At 44.7% G+C, this 26,434-nt stretch overlaps 2 protein-coding genes across 27 annotated transcripts in view; one reads left to right on the top strand and one right to left on the bottom strand.

The window, feature by feature from the left end:
* Window positions 1-26,434, bottom strand: part of clasp1a (cytoplasmic linker associated protein 1a) — a 108,213-nt gene that overhangs the window by 49,719 nt on the left and 32,060 nt on the right. For 25 of the 26 annotated variants that reach the window (XM_079661895.1, XM_079661920.1, XM_079661919.1 and 22 more), the window contains exons 3-8: window positions 8,991-9,069; window positions 7,595-7,698; window positions 6,961-7,052; window positions 6,569-6,644; window positions 6,307-6,404; window positions 3,804-3,874 (exon numbers count right to left, since the gene is read on the bottom strand). In XM_079661895.1, the coding sequence (XP_079518021.1) occupies window positions 3,804-3,874; window positions 6,307-6,404; window positions 6,569-6,644; window positions 6,961-7,052; window positions 7,595-7,698; window positions 8,991-9,069 (520 nt within the window). Of the gene's footprint in view, window positions 1-286; window positions 444-3,803; window positions 3,875-6,306; window positions 6,405-6,568; window positions 6,645-6,960; window positions 7,053-7,594; window positions 7,699-8,990; window positions 9,070-26,434 lie in introns of those variants that run through there. The other variant, XM_079661904.1, reaches the window with a different exon arrangement.
* LOC307027915 (zinc finger BED domain-containing protein 4-like) overlaps window positions 13,484-26,434 on the top strand; it is a gene marked incomplete at its 5' end in the record, with an annotated part of 35,728 nt that continues 22,777 nt past the window's right edge. The window contains 2 exons of the mRNA XM_079662611.1: window positions 13,484-13,514; window positions 13,558-13,835. Of these exons, the coding sequence (XP_079518737.1) occupies window positions 13,484-13,514; window positions 13,558-13,835 (309 nt within the window). The remainder of the gene's footprint in view (window positions 13,515-13,557; window positions 13,836-26,434) is intronic.

Raw genomic sequence — 26,434 nt, 5'->3', positions numbered from 1 at the left:
AAATACTAGAGATATGAGAGGACAGGTGTCTCCTTCCCACACTGCTGTATTACGTAACCAAAGTCCAAATGTAGTTTGCAGCAGAAAATAAACAAACTGTAAAAAAGAGGATTACATTAGAGATGTAAAACTGAGATTTATTTTTTACCATCAGTCCTGCGTCACCCCTCCACGCATAAACAAACCACAGGGGGAGGATCGTCTTTGAGCCATTACACTCTGTATTATATACAAGTGAGGGATGTGACCTCAGCAAAGAGAACATTTATTCTATTTCCAGTCTTACCTTCTCCAGCTGTCATGGTGCAAAGTCTCCCTCAGAAGTGAAGGCAGGGAGGAGTGCTGCTGCTCAGCTGATAGCTCTCTCTCTCTCTCTCTGCCGCTCTACAGTCTGTGCCCTGTGTCTCTCGCCCACTGTTTACCTCTCAGTGCTGCAACAGAAATGGCTGCTTTGTTTTGCTCTCCGTCCCCCCTCCCTCTCTTCTATCTATCCCTCTACAATCCCTCTGCTCTCTCCCCTACCCCTAACCCTCCCCCTTCCTGCCTGTGTGACAGCACTACAGCGCAGTCCCCCCCCCCCTACTCTAGTAGTGGCTACCTTGGATTGTTTACTACTTGGACTACAAACATTTGCAATGAGTCTAGAGTCCAAAAGCAACACGGAAAACAACACAACACAATGCTGTGTGACGGTAAGGTAACTGGAGATACAGGGGACAGATACGAGAGACATTGATAATGTGGAGAAAATGAAAGCTGGCGAAATAACTCATCATGACAAAAAAGCTCTGCAGTCAGATACTTTCCTATTTTCTCATGCACTAAATAACAACCCCCAAGCTGCTGCAGATCAACATGCTGTCCTCAGGTCACATTAGTTATAGTGTATCCCAAAGTCAACACTCGATGGAATGGACGTAATCATTTCTAAAATTCACAACATGTTTTTATCTCATAAAATATTCTGCTTAGAAGTTTCACTTTGGTCCAACTGCTCTCCTGCACACACTGAAAACTATTCATGGGCCCCATAATGCTGATGTTCAGGTGTATATCAGTATGTACAGTAGTGTCTCTACTTTAAAGAGTCCTCTCCTGCTGATGTTCAGGTGTATATCAGTATGTCTCTACTTTAAAGAGTCCTCTCCTGCTGATGTTCAGGTGTATGTCAGTATGTAGTGTCTCTACTGGGACATGTCTCAATGCTTTAAGGTTAATCTTAAAGCATTATTTTTCTCATACTGTCTGTGCTGCAGCACCTCTTTTCACCATCTGTCTGAAACCAGAGCTGCTCTGATTGGTTAGCTGGCTGGCTCTGTTGTGATTTGTGAACTGCTTAGAGATGTCCCGCCCCTTAGCCTCGTCACATACAATGTGTTGGAGCGCTAACCAAGCAGCGAGAGTGTTGTGATGTGTGGGAGAGAAACTCTCTCTGGAGGGAACACAGGGATGTTAGCCTCTGCAGACCATTGACATGCAAAACAAACCTATAGGGAAACCCCAAAAAGCAGACATGGGGCTCTTTAAACTAAGACTTTTTTCAAAATCATAAACTATGATGACAAATATTCAAAGTTTCATACTGTATGATAACCTCAGTACAAGTAGCTTTTTGACTGGGGGATAACTACTCCTCTGTCTTGTAGACACAGAGTTTACTTTAGAAATGTCTCACAGCGCAGCTACATTACACTGGACATTCTTCTCAGCTCTGAGGCAAATGTATTTCAATTTAAATGAGTCGTCAGCCACAAAGCCATTATCAGAGCAGCTGTGAATGAGGAGTGGAGCCATTGAGGATCCGAGCAGCTGAGTATGATGGATTTGATGCTCGGCTATCCAATCACTGCTAAAATGAGTCATGTTTGCCTATTCGTCCGAACAGCATTTTTACTTAAAATGCAAATAACAAGTCGAGTCATATCACCTACAAGTATTACAAGATTCCAATAGTCAATATCATAAATCAATCAATAAACGTACTCTACCCAGGAGCACATTCTTGGACTTTTCTTGTAAACTCAAAGACGAAGAATAAGAAGTTTGTGAATGACAGGAAATAGTGAAAAATGTCAATCCCTGTTTCTCAGAGATCAAGGTGACATCTTTAAACGCCATCTCCTGTCAGTCCACAACACACTTTAACATAAATACATGGACAAGCAGAACATCTCCTTACTTGAGAGGCTGATAACTGCGCATTCTGACACTTCTGCATGAACAATGACTTTAATGATTAATCGGTTGTCAAAATAGTTGGTGATTATTTTTCTGTTGATCGATTGATCACTTCAATTCTGTTCAAAATGTGTGCCACAGAAAGTGTGAAAAATGTAACAGTGAATGTATCACCTGACAAGAGAGGGTCAGACAGCACTCCTGTTTCGCTGCATGTTCCTCAGCGTGTGTGACTGACATGATTCATTAAGTTGTGGTGGCAGTTGAACTCCACAAACGTTGGGAGAGATGGCGTAAGGTGTTAGAAACATTGAGTGTTTTCTCCTGGGCTCAGCTGCTGCCTCTGCAAATACAGTGTGGATGCAGTCAGCAGGAATGACACAGAGTCAGCAGTAAAGGGGTCAAAGCTACTCCACCTGCACAGAGGGCACAACTCTGCTGCACTCAGAAGAGGACAACACTGCCTCTTTATTTGAAGTTCCCGTGTGTCATTTTCCTGTTTGTAAGCATGTAAGTATCTCACTGCTAGGGCACAACAGGCACAGGCTGTGATATCCATCTTAGTCTTTACGTGGGGCCATGCCAGCGGATTGTACCAACTAATCGGACAGGGTTGGAATGGAGGATGAAGGCCACCCTGAAGAAGATGCTTTAGAGTGAAGCTGTACGAATACAAGCCACAATACGAAGTAGGCAATGCTGCTGGTGAAGGAGAGTCGCATGGGGGGAACTGCTCCCGAAGGGTTAACTGGGCTATAAATGAGTATACAAATATGAGTCAACAACAATTGTTACCAGAAAAACAAGAATATGCACTAAGATACTTTTTCATCATTGTTAGGCCAAGACATGTGTTTTAGAGGAAATCAAAACATTACATCTATTTTGATTTCATGGGAAATTGTAATGTTCCCTTTAATGTTTCTGCTTTGTCTATTTTGGTATATTGATACATTTGGGAGGGATGCCTCTGGACACGTGGTTTGGTCTTTAGCCCCACAGAGGAACATCAAAAGCTCTAGTGTGGGCCCACCGCCTGTGGAGACATCTCATCTCTAGCTGCGGGCTGTCCGTCTGCTCTGTAAAACCCTGTCTTCCTCCCCACACAGCAATACACACACACACACACACAACACGGAAAACAACACACCACAATGCTGTGTGACGGTAAGATAACTGGAGATACAGGGGAGAGGTACGAGAGACATTGATAATGTGGAGAAAATAAAGCTGGCGACATAACTCTGCAGTCAGATACTTTCTTATTTTCTCATGCACTTTCCTATTTTCTCATGCACTAAATAAAAACCCCCAAGCTGCTGCAGATCAACAGGCTGTCCTCAGGTCACATTAGTTAGTGAGACTACAATAGCCCTGATATTCACTGTGCATCTTTTCCATTTCCCACAGTGCTGGGTGTCAGCAGGGAGGAAAGTCACATTAATAATGATGCTAGCACAGAGAGGATAGAGCACCATCTTATCTCTTATCTTATAAAAACATTCCACAGTCCAGAAAATATTTCTACATTTTAAACTGTAGGTATACGTTATTGTTGGAGGCATATTAAAAGGCCCAAGAGCAGCACACCTAGGCAAATGAAACGCAAGAGGAGAAAAACTGACCTGAGACGGACGATGGCATCATGTTCCCGGATCTTTGGACTTCATCAAATTTGCTGAAGATTACATTCAACCTGGAAAATAAGAGGTAGTGATAAGAAGTATGTAAAGATGATACAAAATAAAAAGAGAGTAAATACAAAGTGTCAGAAGTTTGAAGCGAAAGAGAGAAAGATGGTTTGTGGAAAAGGACCCTGCCCTGCACCATCACTTCTTATGTGAGAAGTTTCCCCCTTTGTGCAGCAGGGAGGGACAGGACCAAAATAGACGGTGTACAAAGCCGCCACACACATGACAAATGGGGGGGGGTTGCTGGTGGAATGCATGTCGTCCAGTGTTGGAAAAAAGAGGACGAGGAAGACAATGAGATTTGTAGGCAATAGCATAGGTCCCAGATATATACAAATATATAAAAAACATGTCTATGAAGTGTTTTGCTCAAAATACCAAACAGATCACCCATTCTAGCCATGCCTCATATCCCTCTATTTCCCTTCCTATTACAAAAGTGCTGATTTTGGAGGGGTCTCAGCTCATGCGGGACCCGGCAGCTACTGTCTAAACTAAATGCTGCAGTGATGAAATGCCATATCATGGATTATCAAGGATTATTTCTGAAACAGTTTGGAGCTCAAAGGCTTTCTCTCTTGCCACAAGGTGGGTTCCTTTTTATTTCCTGCTTCTTCACACACATGCTCTCCAGTACAGGTTAGCTCTGAGTGTTAGCAATGCTAATGTAAACACCGACCATATTACATCCAAAACAGTCAGGCATTGTTTCTGATAGCAGCGTTTCTGATAGGGCCATGGGTCCACATTTCTGATATGACGTCATATCGGATGCAAATCTGGATCAGCTCCGTTGTAGCCCCGTTTTTAGAGATTTGGGTACGGAGAAAAAGAAAGAGGGTTTTATTTCTGACGCTGCGTGGGTTCCCCGACACACCCGGGACACATATTTATGTATACAAGACATAAAAAAGTGCATTTTGCACGCTAGGTCCCCTTTAAGAGAAGGAGGACTGTAAGTCAGATTCAGTGGCTGGAGTGTTATGCCAAGGGTAGGTTTCAAATATATCAAACACAAGGCATTTAACAAGGTTAGCTAGGGTAGTTAGAGATAGGAATCTAGAGAATCCCAATCCAAGGTTGTGTGAAATCACCTGGATGATATGGAAGGTGAAACAAAAACAACTTCACCTCAGTCATTATTTTATGAACTTAGACTATGGAGCTGCACATGGGGCACTTTTTGTTTCTTTAAATATCACGTAAAAATACATGTGTGCTAAGAAAATGATTGAATAGTGTGTCGTTTTGATATGTTCTCTATAAGCAACAGACAGAACTTCTCTAATATCTGCAACACTAAATGCAGCCCCCCCTTTCCAAATGCTGGCGCCCATTGGGAACTTATAGTTTACTGCCCAAATGAAAGGTTGACAAAGCCAGAGATTTCAGATAAAGTGATCAAAAGCTGACCGGAAATAAAACAATTTGCCATTTTGAAGAAACTCTGCAATAATAACGTATTTAATACAATCTGTGATAAAGCACAGTTAAGGGGAGTTTAAGGAAGCAGACAGGGAACCAGCCGGAAGGTAAGTACTGATGTGAAATTAGGTCAGCATCAAATCCATTTTAGACATTTTGAAAAATTGATTTCAGTCTTAGTGCACACTATAATTACAAGATGTTCACAACTTGACTTTGCTGTCAGACAGCATCTCTGACAGGGAACTGACACTGCTAGATGTCTCTGCTCTCAGAAACCACCAGACTCACTCCATTGATAAAAACACACTTTGGAGGTAACCACATTCCCAAAATAACACAAACAGACTAACAGATAGAGGCAGTGGTAGACGGTGAGAGGTTCAAATATCGGGTTTTTTTGTGGAGTCTGATGGCTCCGACGATACAGTAGCAAAGATATAGGCTTCGGTTCTCTGTGAAATAGGGCTGTCTGACAGGAACGCAAAGTGATGAGAATATTCTCAATATAGCACAACACTTAAACTGACATTGATTTTTTGGGGTGACCACAATACGTTTTGTTGCTGCACCGTCCACAGCAGTACATAACCTAGCTTCCTGCTGGTACTCCTGTCTGTTCCTACTGCTGCATCTATTGTAATACACTGACTTTGGATAGGTAACTAATACAACCGCACATTAAACATCCAAATCATCCATTTAGGATGTAAGCGTACAAAAGGTGTTTTTTTAAATGTTCTTATATATATAATTTGTAAGAGACTGCATTTGTGAAAGATGGATGAACCTAATACAATAAAGACGTAGTGTAAATCTTCCCACGTATCAGTATCACTGCAATGCTGCAATGCCTAATTCTGCCACTAGTGGGGGTGCTACAGGTCTGGAGCCTGCTACCTTTGTGTCCCACAGAGCCTTTATGTGTATTTGGAAGAATAAGTGAGTATGGTAGGAGGCCAAGCAGAAAAGAAGAAGAAGAGGAGGGAGGGTCAGCGTTCTGTGGTCGTACCGTGACTGTGGCAGGCCCTTTTTGCTGAGATCCATCCTCACCCTCTCCCCCACATGTCTGTAGATCTCCACCAAGCAGCTCATCGCTCCGTCACGCACCTGAAACCCACAACATGTGAAATCGTTACCAGCTGTTTCTTTGATTTGCACCTGGGTCTTTGTTCTTACCATAGACTATATGCACATTATGCATGTACAGTATACAAATATACAATTTGACTAAGGTGGCAAAGCCGATGGAAGAAAAGCATGACTGTGCATACCTGACTTGTGGGGTCCCCCAACAGGTTACATATGTGGGGAACAATTTTACTCAGGGTCAGGCCTTGAGCTCCATGTCTGGAAGAAAATAAGTATATCAATCAGCCCAATGAACAGATACAAGGAGATATACAGCACCTACAGGACAGGGTAGTGAAAGGAAGTCAAGCTGAACAACATCAGTCATTTATTTTTTGAAAATAACATGTCATTTAAAAAAAGGCAGTTTTGAACTAAGATGTCTGCCTAGCTAAAGATATTGTATTTCATAAACTGCATGTATCCATTCTAATTTGCAAGAATGGAAAGATGTGTATCATCCACATGACAAAACGATGAAACTAGGTCTCATCTACACGGACAGTGCACGTGCAATAAGAAAGGTGAGACTCACATGCTCAGTGTGGCGATGAGACAAAGGCACACTCCTTCTCTGGTCCTGTTGTTCTTGTGTTTGAAGCCTCCCAGCATTCGGTCCCACACATACTATAACAACACACACAACATAATGGATTATCAGTCAATGGATCATTGAGAATACAAAAAGTAAAGGAAATGGACCAGTCCGCCATGAATGGCTATTCAAAGATATAATATATAAAGATATAATCTATGCGTTGTTGTTTTTTTTAATATGGCATCCATTTTGACACGTTTTTCTCAGAAATTGGAAGTAAAACCTCAGCTCCCTTAAAAATGATATAATAATCATTCAGGACAAAAACTGATTGCAAACATTTTGTTGGGCAGTTTTTGTCCTCGAGGCACCTCAGAGCAAGTCAATGTGAAGGGTTTCAGGTAGGGCAACAGTGAGAGTTGTGTTGGGTTATAATATCAGAGGTTTGAGGAATAGATTCAATACAACAGCTCAGTGGTCAATTTCATCACATCGTACAAGCACTAAGGTCGGCTGAAACAGGAAGCAGCAGCAATATATATATATATATATATATATATATATATATATATATTGCAAATCAACTTGTCATTGGAATGAATTCAGGCTGTGTGTGAGTGTGTGTTGGTACCTGTGGGCTGGCAGCTTGCTCCATGATCTTTAGCAGCACTGTTTGGTCCTGTTCTCGCACTTGGTCTTTAGAATCTCCCAATCGATCGATAAGGCTGGGAAGAACTGAGGGAAAGAGCAGGAGGAAACCAAGAAGAATCACACCAGACCACGAATTACAAACATATGTATGGGTATACTTTTGAGAGGTATTGAAATGGCTTTATGCCAACAAAGTATTCTATGTACAACCATTTTGTTAAAAAACAACACATTTCAAACATAAACAAAAAAGCAAAATGATTGAAAATGATCCTATGGCCAATCAATCTTTCAGGCATCCCCTCAAAACAGTCATCATAGAAGGAGGAGTTTGAATTGTAGAGTCATTTGTTCTTATTTGAACTAAGGGCAAAAAAGTATGGAGGACAGAACATGACATAAGTATAAAAAAATAAATGTATGAAGAACTACAGGAATAAATACATACGGAAATAAATAAGTAAATACAGGAATAAATAAATGAGGAAATAAATACAGAAGTAAATAAATGTGGAAATAAATACACAAATAAATAAATAAAAGAATAAATAAATATGGAAATAAATACATGTCATCATAGAATGATCACACTCCTGTAACCAATCATGCTTCAGACTGAGGTTAGAACCGCCCACCTCATTAGCATACGGACACAGAAATACATAAATAAATCAATGTAAGTGACCGTAAATGTAGAAATATATTAAAGATATATAATAACGTGTGTTCTGTTTTATTTTTGACTTTTATTTATTTATTTATATATTCAAGTATTTATTTCCACATTTATTTATTTGTGTATTTATTTCCTCATTTATTTATTCCTGTATTTATTTCCGTATTTATTTATTTATTCCTGTATTTATTTCCCTATTTATTTATTTATTCCTGTATTTCTTGATACATTTATTTACACATTTATTCATGTTCCGTCCTCCATAAAAAAAGAGGAGGGGCGGACAGTGGGCAGCTGTCACCGTGGTAGAAGAGAGCTGTCCACAGCCATTATGCCTGCATTCAAATTTGAGCTAAGACGCTCGAAGGTGCACTGATCATTGATAACTGAATCTCTAGTTTACCGGAAATGTTAACTTATATTGTTAAATAATTGTTTAGTTTAAAAGAGAGACCGGTGAGGTTTCACAAAAGCTCTGGAAATTGTAAAATTGCAAGAAAACGCAACATTCAAATTTAACTTGACATTTAAACTCCATATTTCTCTTTATTTCGATTTATTTGATTCAACGGCCGTATCTGTAGGAGGTTCTAAAAGTTCCTCTGTAGACATTTGAAGTAAGAGCCTTTAATCTACATTAACACAAATATGATATTGTGTAAAGATAATTAATTACAAGATATAATATATTGAATCTTACCTGTTCCCACGTGGGACCTAAATCTCTCCTGTAACCTCGTCACTAAGGCAGATAAGAGGTCCAAGCCGAGCAGAGCCACCTGGTGGAGACACAATAGAACACATGTATACATCTAAATGCTATTTAAATTACATTTGATCAAAAATAAACCACATCTATCTCTTGAATTCCCTTTGTGTTGTTCTGAATCACACATTCATGCAATAACCATTTGCTACAGCCATGGATATCTTGTGTTGAAGGCTGTTTTGAATATGCTCTGTTGCAAAGGATTGTGGGTAACAGAACCTTTGGATGTTTCTGAGCTCCTGCTTCATTATGGATGACACTAGCCTCCTGCAACCTTCACAACATCTCATGTTGATACATTTGGGACACAATAAGTAAATAAAAGACACGTTGAGCCCTGCACCATGACTGTACATCACCTGACCAAACATTGATCAAAATACCCTGCGCCACATGCCAGTATCCAACCTTGTCTGGGGGTGAGCGAGCTTCTCAATGAACGGATAGTGAGAGTTGCCCTGCAAACACCAGATCAGCACATAAGCATCACCTGGGCTTTGGTCCAGAACATGGTGCAATTTTTGGAAAACCTAATATGTTAAAGACAAATCTGAAACGGGGAGAATTTGAAGTGCATCTCTGCTGCCACCTAGTGTGATTAAAGTGAACTGACAAGAGAAACAGTGACACAAAGCAATCCATTCAACTCTGGTGCTATAGATCTTCTTTCCAGTGGAACTTATATACTTCAAGAGACATTTTCTGACCAAATATTAGTAATACTGTGAAATGCGACTTCCCCTTCATCTGGAAATGTTTGGTCTGCCTAATTTGTACCTCTGTTTGAACATTTTTAGAATACAAAATCAAACAAATCATTGAGCAAGTTTTATGCTGTGTGACTAATTCATTTTCCACCTCAGGTGTCAAAATAGCATATTTACAGCATTCCAGGAGAGCCGTGTCATTCCTCGTCACAGAACGTTATTCTACTCTGAGCCAAGCCTCTCTTCTCTTGAGTTCATTGAGTCATTTGCATCTCAAGCTAGTACATCCTGTATTTTCCTGCTTTTCCAAATGTCCCACTAGAACAGGGGTCTGCAACCTTTTTGACCAAAAGAGCCATTTTGCTCCTTTTTCCAAAACATTTTTTTTGTCAGGAGCTGCAAAACATATTTCATAGCTTGATAGCTAATAAAGTTGTATTTATTGTTATATCAGACAAAAACTACAGTTTTTTTGCATTTATTAGGCTATTTATTACATTATATAAAACTGTTAACCTCTAATAAGAAACAAAGAACTCCTATAAGGAGAATTACAAATAATACACAGGTCTACTTTAAAATAAATTAAACACAGCACTTGGGGAGTCCTCTACACATTTGAAGGAAAACAAATATTATTAAAATGGGCCCACTTTGAAATAAATAAAACATATAGCTGCACCCTAAAAATAGTTAAAGGTAGGGTAGGTAAGAATGGAGAAACCAGCTCGAGTGCGCTAGAATTTGAAAATACACAACCGGTAAAAATATGCCTCTTCCTTCAGACTTCCTCACAGAGCCCCTCCTCCAACACACACGAACGCGCACATTACCAATGAGGGCACGAGATAAATGTGTGCACAGATGGAAGGCTGACAGGCAGGTAGGCCATCCAGTTATTTTAGCCGGGCCGGCTCAGATGATCGGTCGTGCTTTTTACAGCGCTACGGCTTCCAGAGATTAATTTTTGTATGTGTTTATTGTTAAAGCATTTAATATATTCATTGCTATCGGGATGTTAAGAGCATTCCATGGAATATAACAAAAAGTGTTTTCTGAAATAAATTACATACCCCATTGAATTATGACTGAAGATCGTCAGCTGTCTTCCTCTCCGTGTTGTTCCCGTTGTTTCTCGATACGTAAAGGCTGCAGTGCAGCACCTTTGACAACTTCTCTCTACATATCAAACATACCGGTAAACCAGCATCGTTTGCTGTGAAAGCATATAACTCTGTCCATGCAGAATTAAATCCTGTGTTCCTCCGGTACTTTTCTTTGATTTATCCATAGTTCGCTCATCGAGCCGGGGGTCAGGTTATTCACCCGCAAGAAAAGGCGCTCGCGCGGGACCGTAGCAGAATGTGACGCATATTTTAGTTGACCTAATTAAAACCGTTTTGTTTTTTATTTATGTGTCACAGTATCACCTCAAAATACAAGATACGAAACATTTTCAACCATGCAACAAAATATAAATAGTCCTACAAATACTTTTATTTTATTTCCTTCTTATTTTTTTGTCTAAGCTCAAGGGAGCCAGAGCAGAGGGCTTAAAGGGCTGCATGCGGCCCGTCGGCCGCGGGTTGCCGACCCCTGCACTAGAAGAACAGGTAGTGAGCGTCCCGGCAGGCAGAAGGCCCGGTGGTATCTACAGGCCTAATCCTCAGATCGGTCCCTTTGTTCTTCAACTGGAGGGAATCACAGTCATTAGGTTGAGGACAGGGCCGAACCAAGAGCGGCTGAGAGCTGGGATTTAACAAGGGCGTGCATTTCCAGAAACTCACTTTGACTTCAAATGTAGCTCCTCTTGGGTTTGAATGAATGAACCTGTCTTATTGAAACAACTTAAAGGGGACCTATCATGCAAAATGCAGCTTTGTACGTCTTTTATACATGAATATGTGTCCCCGGTGTTCCAGGGAACTCACCAAGTGTCAGAAAACACAACCCTCTCTATTTTCCTCCTTAGCCAAATCTCCAAAAAAGGGGCTGCAACGGATCTGAAAAAAACGGATCCAGATTTCAACACTTTTCTACGTCACAAGGAGGTGCTCTGCTTATTGGTCAACTCTCCACCTATCAGGGGAATGAGCCACGGTCACGTGCATTTCCAAACCTCTCATTCGCATATACTGTAGGACGGATTTCCGTCCATTTGGCTATTCAAATGTTAACGAAACGGACAGACTTCCGTGCACATCAGCGGCTGTCGGATTAAAACAGTTTAATGCACTTTTAACACTCACGTGCAGGATTCCTTTCCTGGGTTACAAAGTGAGGTGACGCAGCCTGTCCTCTGGGTGCGCTCTGTGGGGGGGGGGGGGGGGTATCGCAGCCTGCTCCTCGGCCTGTCTGCCGCTGGGCCAAAATAGGGACAACAGCTTGTCAACCATACTTGCCAACCTTTAGCCCTTTAGGGGGGGGGGGGGGGGGTGCTAGTGGATCGCCGGAGCTGTTAGATTAACATTAACATGCTTATTGTAGTTGCGGCCTGTAGCACCGTCCTTGATGGAGCATATGTGTGGGCTGGACCTGTATTTTACAGGAAAGGAGTGAGCAGAGAGTAGAGTAGTCGATTCTTGTTCTATTTCGGATATGGCTTCGCCCTCTAAGGCTATCGCTATTGGGTAATCCCCCTGCGCACCCGCGCAGCACTGAAACACTTGTAGTCCACGCCCACCCGCAAGGTGGGCCCCGCCCTCGGGCCTCCTTCTGGTATAAATAGGAAGGAAGCCCGGCAATCTGCTCCCTCTTTTCTTCAGCAAACCTCGGCAGTTACTGAAGCACAGAACCATTAAACATCATGAGCAACAACTGCGTCCGAAATTGTCCCTCATGTGGCTCAGGATATATCATGAGCTATGACCAGCACACAATGTGCGAATCCGGCCTAGGGCCAGAGCACGCGGACGCGGCTCTCAGCCAGCAGGTCGCTTGCTCACATTGTGCCCATCTCCCATCAGCCGACAGGAAGCATGGCAGCATGTCCCTGGAGCCGAGTGCCGGGCAGGAGTCGGACAACTCCTACCCCGTCTCCCTCCATGGTTCACCGTGCGGTTCTCCCCTCCCTCCTCTCCCCCGGACGGGGGAGACAGAGTCGGAGCAGAGTCCTGCACGGGTCTGATTTTCAAGACCCGCTCCCGCCCCGCACCCGCGACGTGCAATACCGAACCCGCCCCGCTACCCGCACATATTACCAATTAGTTCCGCAACCCGACCCGACCCGTCGGCACAGGATCCGCAACCCGACCCGAACCCGCATATATATATGAGCAGTGAAAACGTGCAATTATTAACACACGCAGTTGCATATTTCTCTCAAAAAGCGTGGGATGTTGGTTATTCTCTCCATCTAGGAGGACGCCAAAAGCCTCCCAGACGTTGGATTTCGCTCATGAGGAAGTGTTGGAAAATGCTGTATTCTCCGCTAGAGAGCTTCACCTCAGCAATTCAGAATGTGGCGCGCTCAGAAGCAGATGATGCGCTGCAGAGGTTATGATTATGCACGGTCCCGCGGGGGACAGGCCTGAGGATTTAAACATTAAACTACATTATTATTATTTAAATATATTTATTATGCAACACCCGCGACCCGACCCGCATCATCTTTGTTTTACCCAGAACCGAACCCGGAAAAAAGTGTTTGAAAAATTACCACCCGCGAATCACCTTTTTTGCGGGTCACCCGTCGGGTACCCGCGGGTACCCGACCCGATGCAGGACTCTGAGTCGGAGCAGGGGGCTGGTTTTTGCGGCCGAGCATGCGGTCCCCTTCTCCGTCGCCACAGGACGGCGCACTACGTTGAACTCCCCCAGAGAGTATGTCGCCCGCCCGGCCGACCGGGTGCACCAGTGTGCCTTTCTGGCGGCGGCGAATATCATCGTGCTGCTCTCCAACTCGGTGGAGACATTGGTAGAGCGGTTCACCACCGAGGCAGAGGAAATCAGCAAGGCGGCCAGCATGGCGCTCACTCTGTACGCGTCCGTCGCTGTCTCCCAGGCGAGGATTTCCACGTGGGTGACACAGATCCAGCACCACCTGCAGCAGGCGTCTGTTACGGAGACGGCCAGAAAAGTGCTACTGGACGCTCCAATCAGCCCGTATGGGCTTTTAGGACCCCAGTTCCACACCATGGTGGAGTCCATGAAGACGGCCGCGGAACAGGCGGACGGCATTCGCCAGCATGTCAGCGTGCTCCAGCCTGCTGAGCGCCCACAGCGGCACCAACGCCAGCAGCAGCCGCGGCGTCCACGCCGGCCACAGGAGGCCGCAAGCGGAGAGACGCCCACAGCAACCGCCTCGGCGTCAGACTCGCCCTTCGGCGGTTGCAGGGGCTCCGTCCCACGTCTCCGCTCCCCCGCCACCCAAGAGACAGGGTCTCCCGGCGGCGAGTCAAAGGGGAGTGAGGCTCCCCCGCTCCTGGTCTGCTCCACGAGAGACTCCGAGGAAGCAGAGCCGGTAATTAAGCCGGCTGCCACTAATCTGTTGATTAAGTAAACAGCAGGGCTCCCTGCAGAAGCCTGCTGGTTTTAACCTATCGGTTAATAACCTGCAGAGCTCGCGGCATTCCTCCGTTCGAGATACGCCTCCTACCCACGGTCATAATAACCCATGAGCGCCGTTATAACGCCTCATGTGGACAGCACTGCACACACCTCCACTCATCCCCTGAGCGTGTACACGCCTCATGATGACAGTCGGAGTGAAACGCAGCGTGTTGAGGCTTCCTCGCAGCCCTTTCGCCTCACGGGCAGCGGCGGCGAGGGCAATGGCGTGGCTCGTCACCATGACGACCAGCACAGCACATCACAGAGAAACCAGAACGGGGGAATGAGCAGTATTCCAGGCTGAGTGCCCCCAACAGCAGCGCCCGCAGCGCCACGGCGCCTAGGGCTTGCTGCAGAAGCCTTCTGGTTTTAACCTATCGGTTTATAAACTGCAAAGCTCGCTAATTAAGCCGGCTGCCACTAATCTGTTGATAGACAGCAGGGCTCGCTGCAGAAGCCTGCCGGTTTTAACCTCGGTTAATTACCCATGAGCGCCGTTAACGCCTCATGTGGGCAGCATTGCACACACCTCCATCCATCCCCTGAGCGTGTACGCGCCTCATGATGAGAGTCGGAGTGAGACGCAGCGTGTGGAGGCCCCCGCGAAGCCCTTTCGGTCCAAGCACACCTTGGGTTGCCTCACGGGCAGCGGCGGCAGGGGCTCTGGCGTGACGTGGTTCGTCACCATGACGACCAAAAACACATCTCGAGCACGTGCACCCGCTCTCAGAGTTTTTCTCAGAGTGGCAGCGCGTGTGTCTGATGGACAGAAGGATGAGCAGGCTGATCAGCAGAGGATACGTCCTGCAGTTCGACTCTTTCCCCCCCCCCACAGTTCAATGGGATACAGGAAACACTCCTGTTATCCCAGAAGCTATGTCTTGCGCTCCAATCCGAGCTGCTGGAGCTCCTGTTGAAAGAGGATATTTCCAGGGTTCCTCAAAGGGAGGAAAATCAGGGGTTTTCACTCCCGTTATTTTTCTAATCCCGAAAAAGACTGGGGGAATGAGACATCCTCGATCTGTCAGTATTCCACATGCTGACGATCAAACAGGTGCTGGAATGTGTTCACCAGGACGACTGGTTCACTTCCACCTGAAGGATGCATACTTCCACGTACCCATCATCCCGAAACACAGGAAATTCCTGCGTTTTCTCATTTCAGGGAAAATCAGGCCAGATATTTCCTGGCTCCTCGCATTTTTGTGTAGAGAAGGCTGGAGCCACTACACAGAGGAGGGATGAGAGTGTGGTTTTCTCTGGACGACCTGCTATTTGCTGACTCGCTCCAGAGAGTAAGTCGCTTTACAGACGGTACATCTCGTATCGCATCTGTCAAAGCCTGGGTTTCATAATACATTGGAAGAAGAGCTGTCCTCTTCCCTCTCAGACAATCGTTATCTGGGAGTGGAGTTAAACTCAGCCAGCATGAGAGCGCGTCTCTCGCGGCAGCGAGTGGAGGAACTGACAGCTCTCCTCCGGCGTGTCACAACCCACACAGCCCTCTCCGGGACGCAGCTGCTCGGCGTTGGCATCAGCTGGTCACGTGATGATCCCCTTGGGTCTCTTCCAACAGGGGGACTCCAGAGGTGGTTCATTCGCTGCAGAAGTCTGCTGTTTTTAACCTATTGGTTTATAAACTGCAGAGCTCCCGGTATTCCTCTGTCCCAGATATGTCTCCTACACACGGTCATAATAACCCACGAGCACCGTTATAACGCCTCGTGTGGACAGCATGCACACACCTCTCATCCCCTGGGCGTGTACGCGCCTCATGATGAGAGACGGAGTGAAATGCAGCGTGTGGAAACTCCCTCGCAGCCCTTTTGCCTCACGGGCAGCGGCAGCGATGGCGTGGCTCGTCACCATGACGACCATTACGGCACATCACAGAGAAGCCTCTCCCCCCCAGCAGTTCCATGGGATACAAGAAACACTCCTGTCATCCCAGGAACAGTGTCTTGCGCGGTTTTTACTCCGCTATTTTTCTAAATCTCGGAAAAGAACGGGGGAGTCGCCCCGTTGCTGTACAATCAATGTGTTGAGTCGCACAGACAACAGGCCACGGCTATGGAAGCAGCCTACCTCAATCGCCAGGGAGGAGCAGCTTCTGAACGCAGCCAGGCGGCTGCTGTTCTTGGCGCGCACACACGTTGCTCTCATCAGAGCAATGTATATTCCCGGCGAATTGAACTGAGGGGCTCGCAGAGCGCAGCAGCCATGTTATGCGAGGAGTACGGAGACTCAGACCTGTGTCACGCGCACTGGCGCCTCAGTGGGATTGGCTTTGGTGTTACGCGCACTAAAGCAAAGCCCCATTTGAACCTTTAGACCAGGTTCCCCTTAAACTGTTGTCAGCCAAAGTAGTATTACTTTTGGCTCTATCAGCAAAAAGGGTGAGTGATTTGTCTGCTCTCTCTGTGGCTCCGTCATGCCTCCGGATCCAAGGAGATGGCAGTTCAGCTGTTTTACGCCCTAACCCGGCTTTTATGCCAAAGGTCATCACAAGCTCTTTTAGAGTCGAGAGTGATCACCTTGGATGGCTTATTTCCCCCTCCTCACAGGTCGGAGGAAGAAGCCACGTCTCATCTCCTCTGTCCTGTGCGCGCGCTGTCCTGCTATGTGGCGCGCACGGCTGCCTTGCGCCATTCTCAGCGCCTGTTTGTGCATTATAGAGAGCGCTCGATCGGGCAGCCTCTGTCTGCACAGCGGCTGTCACACAGGCTGTGTGAAGCTGTGTCACAGGCATATCTCCTCATGGGGTGGATCCCCCGGAGAACATCAATGCGCACTCCACCAGAGGAATGTCCTCCTCCACGGCTTTGCACAGAGGAATGTCAGTGGACATTTGCACTGCTGCATCTTGGTCTTCCCCCTGTTCATTTATTCAATTGTATTTAAGGGATGTCTCCCATTCCTCTCTGACACACCCTGTACGGAGTGTCTTGTCAGAGTGAGTGACGTCAGGGATCCAGCTGTGCGCCTCTCTCCTGCCTCTCGGCACGCGGAGAGCGGCCCTTTTTCCCTCTTATGAGAGGGATGTTTCCTTTTTTTCTTTTTTTTTCCTCTGACACATTTTTGGTACGGAGTGTCTTGTCAGAGTGAGTGACGTCAGGGATCCAGCTAGCCGCTGTCCTGTCTGACACGCAGAGAGCTGCTGTTCCCCTTCTATGATCGCTGGGCAAGGTGGGACCTTCGTCTCCACTTTCTCACAGCTGCCGGTATGTATTGTTCCCAGCCTTCACCCCGTCGGGAAAGATAGGCATGTTTTGCTATGTTCCAGGGACGGTGATGCGCCATTACGCATGGCACAACATGCATGGGGTGTTATTGAGCAGGTGTGTCTGTGCTTCTAGTGCCGGGCGGACCCAGTGGGGTGCAAACTACATCATGCTTCGCCCTTAACCCAATAGCGATAGCCTTAGAGGGCGAAGCCATATACGAACCTACTGTAACCCCAGCTTCTATGAGTAAATGGCGCAGCCCTCTAAGTGCTGGGCCCCACTGGCTCTACGGATAGCTGAAGAAAAGTTATTTGGTATGGGAGCAGATTGCCGGGCCTCCTTCCTATTTATACCTGAAGGAGGCTCGAGGGCCGGGCCAACCTTGCAGGTGGGCGTGGACTACAAGTGTTTCAGTGCTGCGCGGGTGCGAAGGGGGATTACCCAATAGCGATAGCCTTAGAGGGCTGCGCCATTTACTCATAGAAGCTGGGGTTACAGTAGGTAACCTCAGTTCTGTTTTCTGTGAATATCTGCCTCACCCTCTTAGACTTTGAGTTGCGCGCGCTACTAAAGAGACGTGTTACCGTGGAAACCAAACAATGGTGTAGCTGTATTAAAGTCCGAGTGGAAACAGTCGTGTGTAAATCAGATTTTGTCAGAAATCGGGAGAAATATGACCCCGGGAGAAAACCGGGAGAGGGCAAGGAAATCGGGAGTCTCCCGCGAAAATCGGGAGGGTTGACAAGTGTGTTTTCAACTAACCATTCAGAAACGTCCTGCTGCAACCGAGATGTTTGCACCTCCACCAAAACCTCCGCTGCTTCAGGGTCAGTTTCTGGATCAAATTGATAATATGCTTGAACACATGCATTGCTCTGAGATGACATGTTTATTCCACACTCGTAATCACAGATAACATGGTAACGTGACTCTCGCCGGCTCATGCCCCCCTCTTCTGCAGGGGGGCTTGGTCAGCTGCTGCTCAGAATTTTCAAAGACAGGCTTGGAATAGAGCGAAAATGAGCGAAACGAGGCATGGCAAAAAAATGATGTTTGGTATTTTGAAAAATAAAATGTATAAATATACCTTACATAGGTATGGTCATACACTATATCATTTATATATAGCATGATAGGTCTCCTTTAAGGTAAACACTCTTTTCCGCCTTTCTTTTCTCAACTCAGGAGAGCTGAGTTACAAGGGGACCATGGCAACAACTGCACCCTGTGTTTTAGAGAAAAGACACAGAATAGCACAGATGGCTAAACTCCCTCTTGCTGTCATCCACAACTGGACCCCCCGTAAATACACACACACACACACACACACACACTCAGACGGCCCTCCACAAAGCTCGAGACCCAAATTTCACAGACATCATCCCTTCCCAAATCCCCCAACCAACACACTCTCTTTTCATTTCTACTCTTCTTATCTGTAACACTGTCTCTATAGCAGCAGCAGATCCTCAATACAAATGATATTTCAACTCCTGAAGTGGATATCCTTCACCATATGAGATGAATAATGGTGTACACTAAATATGAGCTGCACTGTGGCCTAGAAACAAACCTATGAGACGGGACAGGCCTGATGAAGATAGACACATCTCTCACTGCTACCAGTCTCTCTGTATGCCTCTTGTGTTTCTATTCAAGACAACTACCAGCCTACAGCTTGCAGGCTTTCCATCACCTGACCTCAAAACATGGCAGGCTTTGGCACTAAGTATTCCTCTGCTTTTGTATTGTTTACTTCACAGTAGGACAGAAAACATCATGCCTTCAAAAGGCAACAATAGTACAATGTTCTCTCTTTTGCAATGTTTAATGTGCAAGATGTATGCTGTGAAAAGGTACACATTGGAATGACTGATGCTGGCAATTCCATGGATTATCATATAGCCATTAGATCATCATGTGATACAATTTAACATTCAGCCAGAACGAGGATATGAGATGGGATAATGTCAGAAAGCCGAAGTATAAACTGATGAATCCACTTGTTTCTCCAGGACAGCTAGATTGGAACAGCACTGTTGGTCCTGATTGCAAAAGGAACATGATCTTAAAGTTGCAATGTATATAAGTAAGAACTTCTCCTACTTTTTTCACAATGTCTCACTGTTTAGTCCAAGTCCACCTTAAGGGGGCGACTGCGGCTGCGAGGGAGTACGGTTGTCCTTCAATTGGAAGGTTGGGGGTTATACTCTGCAGTCAACATGGCGCTGTGTCCTTGGGCAAATACTTAGAGTTGCTCCCGATGGCATGGCCAACGGTGTGTGAATATTTGTGATTGTTAGCTTACTTGAGCAAAGTGCACTGCTCTGTATAAACAAGGTGTGAATGTGTGAATGATGACTTGTAGAATGTGAAGCGCCTTTGAGGGGTTGTAAAGACTGGGTTATACCGGACTATATAATCACTGTCCATTTAACATTTACATATGAATGAATGCATCCAGATTCCAGAAACCAGAACAAATCAGACCATGAAAGGTTGCAATGATTGAGGGTTGTAATATTTGCCATGTACAGATTAAAAATAAGATTGACAAGCTGGATGCGCAAGTGAAAGCAGGCATAGGACAACTGAGTACATTGATCCTTTTAACAGTGGACATATTTGCAAGGCAGCCAGCCACATCCCAATCACAGTCAGAGCAATAAAGCACACATGTCTCAGTGTTTAGACTTGAGGCTACCATGTGCTCAGACACACTGAGACAGAGAGAGAGGCAGGCTGAATCTTGCCTTTGACTTTATCCGTAGCTGCTGGGTATGTATCAGAGCACTTCATTTACATACCAGCTCAGACTGGGCAGGTTTCTGTCTGCATCTGTGTGAATGTGTAAAAATCAACAACTTGTCTCTGCTCTGTTTTCATGCGTCCTGTTGGCCCCTTACATCTTTGGGGTTCCATTGAAGATGACTGACATCCTGCTGCTTTTTGCTTCATTGTTGTAGCTGTCTTAACACACCATGGATCTTAAAAATAAGAAGGTCAAAGTAAGTTAGAGACTAATGTGTATGTGAACCCATCATTACATGGTAAACAGTAAGTCCTCCTACCTGTGGAGCTTCTGTTTAGGATTTGGAAGAAGCTCATTTTCCAACATTGCAGCTATAGAAATCACACATGACCAATGTAAGACTTAAAGGTGGGGTAGGTAAGAATGGAGAAACCAGCTCGAGTGCGCTAGAATTTGAAAAAATCTGCCCCTTCCTTCCGACTTCCTAACAGAGCCCCTCCTCCAACACACACAAACGCGCACGTGACCAATGAGGGCACGAGATAAGTGTGTGCACAGATGGAAGGCTGACAGGCAGGTAGGCCATCCAGTTATTTTAGCCGGGCCGGCTCAGATGATTGGTCAGGTTTTTTACAGCGCTATGGCTTCCACAGATGAAATATTTGTATGTATTTATTGTCAAAGCATGTAATGTATTCATTGCTATCGGCATGTTAAGAGCATTCCATGGAATATAACAAAAAGTGTATCTGAAGTGAATTACTTACCCTACCTTTAAGGAAGTTGCAGAGGGAATGCAGAAGCGTATTGTTGGATCTAAAGCAGTAACCTATGATCAAACTAACCCACCAACATCCATACCAGCTCAATAAAACATATATGTGCCTGTTGACGCTGTAAATCTCCATCCGTCTCTGATGTTGAGGAGCCTTTCAATTAAATCAAGGATTACTTTCTGGTGTCCAGCCTGTCATCTCATTACCAGTGGAAACACCATGCTCAGGCTCGTACACAGACTCACACACAAAGACAAGGAAAGGGTAAGGCAGTGATTTCCTCAAAATAAAGAGAACAGCTGGGTATGCTGTCCTTTTCCACAGGGAGTGAATTCTCACACACACATTACCATCTCAATCCCCAACAAGAAAATCTCAGTTGATCAAACGAAGCTTGCAAAAAGACATCAGTAAGTCTTTACTATGTAAACAATGAAACTTAAACTGTACACAGAAAAGTTTAAAGTCAAGTCTGCCTCTTCCACACAGACACAGCAGGCTGTAGTTTGTTGCAGCGTGCTGTGATTATGCAGCACACCTGGCCCTCCTTCCTGCCGCATAACACTAACTGGATTCTGATGTCTCAGGCACTTGCATAAAGATCGAGCTTTGTCTGGACCGTATCTATTTTCAACTGAAATGACACTGAAACTGTAACTCTCAAGCCAATAACTCAAAGCCTGACTTCTGTACAATTGCATGATCCGGATTAAATCCTGCAGGACATCATCTGCAGGTATGCTTTGAAGCTGTTTGCAGTGATTCTGCAAACTATCATTAGCCTTCAAACTGACAGAAGAGGTGGACTTTTTCCTGGTGTGTGTTCGTTAGTAGCCATTGTTGCAGGAGAGAGGATTCTTGGCATGCACAGCCAACATACTGCAGATGTGTGTTGGAACCGGGATGTGTGAATCTGGTCTTGTGCCAGCGTGTGGAGTGCAGCAACAACGTTATCATATTCCTGAGGTGTGATTGGCCAGCAGCGACCACAGTGACTCCGCTTGGTTCAGCCTGAGGCCTGGACTGCACAGTAAACCCTCACTATGGTACACATCCGACAGCGCTAACACACGCACAGCAGATACAGATGAATGCAGCACACATAGAAGACTGCGTTGCACACACAAACGCACACATGAACACATCAGTCCTTTCCGGTTCACTGCCCACAGAGACGACTCTTCATGCTTGAATACCTGCAGTGAAAACACTGAAACCAGAGCAACCTCCTCCAGACATACTGCTACTGATACTAAAATGTGCGTTCTCTCCCTCTCTCTCTCTCTCTTGTTCAGGTAAAATATATTTCATCTAGATTCATGTAAGCTTTATGAGCATGAACATGGCAACCCGTAAAATCAACACTTAACCCTTCAAGTATGTGTTCTCTAATGGAATTGGAAACGTTTTCAGATTTCATTTATGGTGGTGTTAAAAAAAACGAACCTAACTTACAAAGTGTGTTTGTTTGTATTGATACACATTTGTATCTGGGCCAATTGTTGCCTATAGTAGAGCCAAGAGTAAATGACATAAATGAAGCAGGAGACAGGTGGTGAACGACATGCAGCAGAGGTCCCTGCCAAAACCACAACCATGCAGCACCTAGACGTCGAGACCTGCAGACCTACGATGAGAAGATACTCCTACTTAAGTTTGACGTCTCAGCGTTTCAGAAGCGCAAAACAACATGGAAAGCTCATTATGTTGTAGTGTAACGTTGAGCAAAGAGCAAGGGATCACATCTGTTGACTAAACCCTCAACATATGATTCCCATCATCTGCAAGCGCTGAGCCTTCAGTGATCCTCCTGCCATACAAGCCATCACCATCTGTTGATGGGTCATGATAGAGGGAAAAAGGTTGCAGTACTAAAGCAAATGCAACACTTTTTAATATTGTTTTGACAAAATGATTTGCAAACTTCACAAACTCTAAACTAGCAGTTGTTGTAATTTATTCATGCTACAGCTGCTGTGCAACCTAATAATGCCCACACACACACATCCCCACCCCTCCCCCCCTGCACCTCGACTTCATGCTCCAGTATACCCAGCAGTCTCTCCTGATGCCTGAACACAACACAGCTGTGGGGAATGTCACTCATGCTGCATAATGGTTAGAGGTGAGAAACACACACGTGCATATACGTACACAGTTTAACACACACCAAGCGCCATCACAGCCCTATCATTAGCTCTGTCTGATAACAGAAGTAAACAACACTTCAGCTACGGCACATTTCTCAGTAGATTAGGCACGCAGAACAGATAGGAATTGGAGGGGGAGAGAAGAGAGAAGTTAAGGGGGAAAAAAGGGTATAGAATAGTGATTGATCCTATGGATTACTACAGAAAACTGAACCAATATGGCAGACAAATGCAGGTGAGTGAGAGCAAAGCATTGTAATAGATGCCTAAAGGTTTATTTTGAAGCAATCTTTGAGCAGCCAACTGTGTCCTAGAGGTAGAGATGTAGCCTATCAGACGGCAACCACGGGACGTTTGGTTCCGCAAGCTAAAGTGCTCATGAGTCACATTTGTTACAAGCAGATAACTAAACACAGCAGCAGCAAATCAGAGAGAACACACCAAAACACTAATACTGCAGTATCAGATATCACACGTGAAACAACCTTATTCTATAGTTTGACAGTTCAGCCCCTATGTGTTTGACTGTTTTACAGGAAACCTCTTGTCATCATCATCAAAGAGCACATACATCCAAACCAACAGGGGTTCACTGTAGAGAGCAGAGAGACTGGGCCCCTGAGGTCACTGTGACCACTGTTCACCACATGCAATTCTCTGTCCTTTCGCTTCATCACTAAAGCATACCCTTGTACGTAAACACAAACACAATCCACTTCATTCATATTTACATAATACTCATATAACAGCAGTACTGGAAGGACTTTCAACGTTTGAGGAGACTTCAATAAACATGTTGCAGCAGAATCCAGCTACCCGAAACCTAAGCTGAACTGAATTCTGGACTGTATTGCAATGTGTGAGCCTCTGACACAAAGTGAGTGTCTGTTGATAACACACATACACAGCCAGGGCACTTGCCAGACAGGATAGAGGAGGACGTCTCTCTGTAGGCAGACAACAGTGCTAATGGAAGTGGCAGCAAAGCTAACGTGGCTACAAAAACAAGTGGACATTTAGGCAGGGAGACAGCTGACTCAGGAGGTCAGACGGAACACATAGCTACACACCAGGGGGATTTGTTGGATCCCAATGGATGAAAGGACAGAGATGCATACCTTTACAATAGTGTGGTACATGGTTTGGGAGGAAATTCATATTGTTTAGATCACTATATTATCTCACTAGTCACTAAATCTTGCTTTACTGAATATTTCATATTACAAAGCATCACTTTGAAGTACACTACAATAGAATACTATTATTTTGTCCACTTCAGCTAATATGTATGTAACCCTGCATTACAGAGCTTGTAGAGACAGTGACTGTATTAAGTTTGAGAAAAATATTCAAACTAGTCCTAAAGAAAGACCATCCTTAACAACAAAAAGTGTTGTGACCGTAGTGTGGCGACCTTCAGGAGTCATGAGGACTTCCAAGGAGAACCTCAGGCAGCGCTGGGGGGGAGAATACTGCTTGTTTTCCAGAAATCATAGCAATCATTGGTGTATTTAGGGACATGTGTTCAACCTGTGTTAACTAAATTAGTTTTTTAACAAAGTTGATTGTACTCTCCTTTTGAGATTTGATTTGTTACATTTTTGGCAAGTGATGTATTTAAATATTGAAGTAATATGAAAAAACGCCAGTATATTTCTGTAACACACTCTTTTAACCAGAAGAATTTCTGTATTTAACAATACACTCTTTTGTATAGGACAGTGATCTTTGGTTCTCACTATGGACCATGACAGAGCATATTATATATCATCGCTGTACAATCCACTCAGAGGCTTCCTTCCTGGGCCCGGCTGACTCTGCAGAACTAATTGCCAGAGTGATAACATGATATGGGCGTCAGAGCTCCAGTGGGCTGACATGGAAAATAACATGGACGAGAGCTGATCAAAGGAAAATGGACTGTGCAAAAACACCCCTTAGAATTTCAAAAGTATAATCCCTGGATTATAGCAAGTGTTTACAGGGTTGTTTCATCACACATTTCTCTGAGGGGGTCATGTATGCAGTTTCTGAGAGGAGTCAGAGCATGTGACCAACAGGATGCAGCTTCCTGGGGCAAGTCAGTGTCACTCAAGCCCCCGTTAGTGACGGATGCACAAACATGCCACTCTCCTTTCACAGCTAGAACAAAATAGATTATTTGAATATAAATTAAACAAGCAACTGGATCATCCAAACTGCCAGACACACTTAAGTAGGGGAACGGAAACACTAGGGACATGCTCACACCAACAATAACATTTGATTGATCTGGTTATTTTTTGTTAATTTTGATATGAACATTGAATTTCAATCTTAGATACAATACCCTAGCATTTTGGATATGGCAATAAATTGACAGAACTTTGAATGTATTATTATATTTATGACTTATTAGGTTGTGCAGCGCACAGTTATTTAATATCGGTGACAGGAGGAGGGGGGCTATGTGGGCAACGCAGCACTGTGTTTGTGTGTGTCCACTCACAGTAGAGAAGCGACAATAGAAAGCGCAGCCGGTATTGACGCTGCAGAAAAATAATATCAATATTCAATATTGATATGTATTGATATTTAAATATTTTTGACAACACTACTCTATTACGGCTCAAGAGGATCATATGTATAAAAAAAAACTGCATTTGGCTAAACTATAGTGATCACTTAGGTTTCAATCTCAACCTGCCAATCATAGGTATAGACACTAGAGAGTTTGCCAGGTCGTTTCTCGACAGCAAACGTCAATAGGCAAAACATCTGCAATTGGTATAGATTAGGCATTAGAATTACTTTCTCATAATACTAAAAAGCCCTATGCAGTAGATGGAAGGAAGGATGCTGGTCACAATCAAGTGTTTCAGTTCAGTCTACGGGGTAATAAGCCCCCCCTCCCCCTCACAGCCCTGCTGCACCACCACACCCTCTCCGTCGCTGCCCCTTCCCTCTGGAACTCACTCCCACAACCCATCAGAGACTGCACTGACCTCACCACCTTCAAAACACTTACAAAAACTCACCTCTTCAATCTGGCTTTTAATGTGTGATTGTTGTTATATTACTTGATTTTAACTATATATATTTATTTGTTGTTCTTTTCTTTTCACTATCTCTGTAAAGCAACTTTGAGCACCTGTAAAAAAATGTATGTATTATTATTATTATTATTGTGTGTAGGGTTGACTGAATGCCATTGCTCAGGGGGAAGACACAGCAGT

The sequence above is a fragment of the Notothenia rossii genome (assembly GCF_949606895.1).
Source record: "Notothenia rossii genome assembly, chromosome: 2".
Taxonomy (NCBI): Eukaryota; Metazoa; Chordata; class Actinopteri; order Perciformes; family Nototheniidae; genus Notothenia; species Notothenia rossii.
The sequence above is the reverse complement of the archived record's forward strand: the minus strand, read 5'-3'. Positions and strand labels throughout refer to the sequence as shown.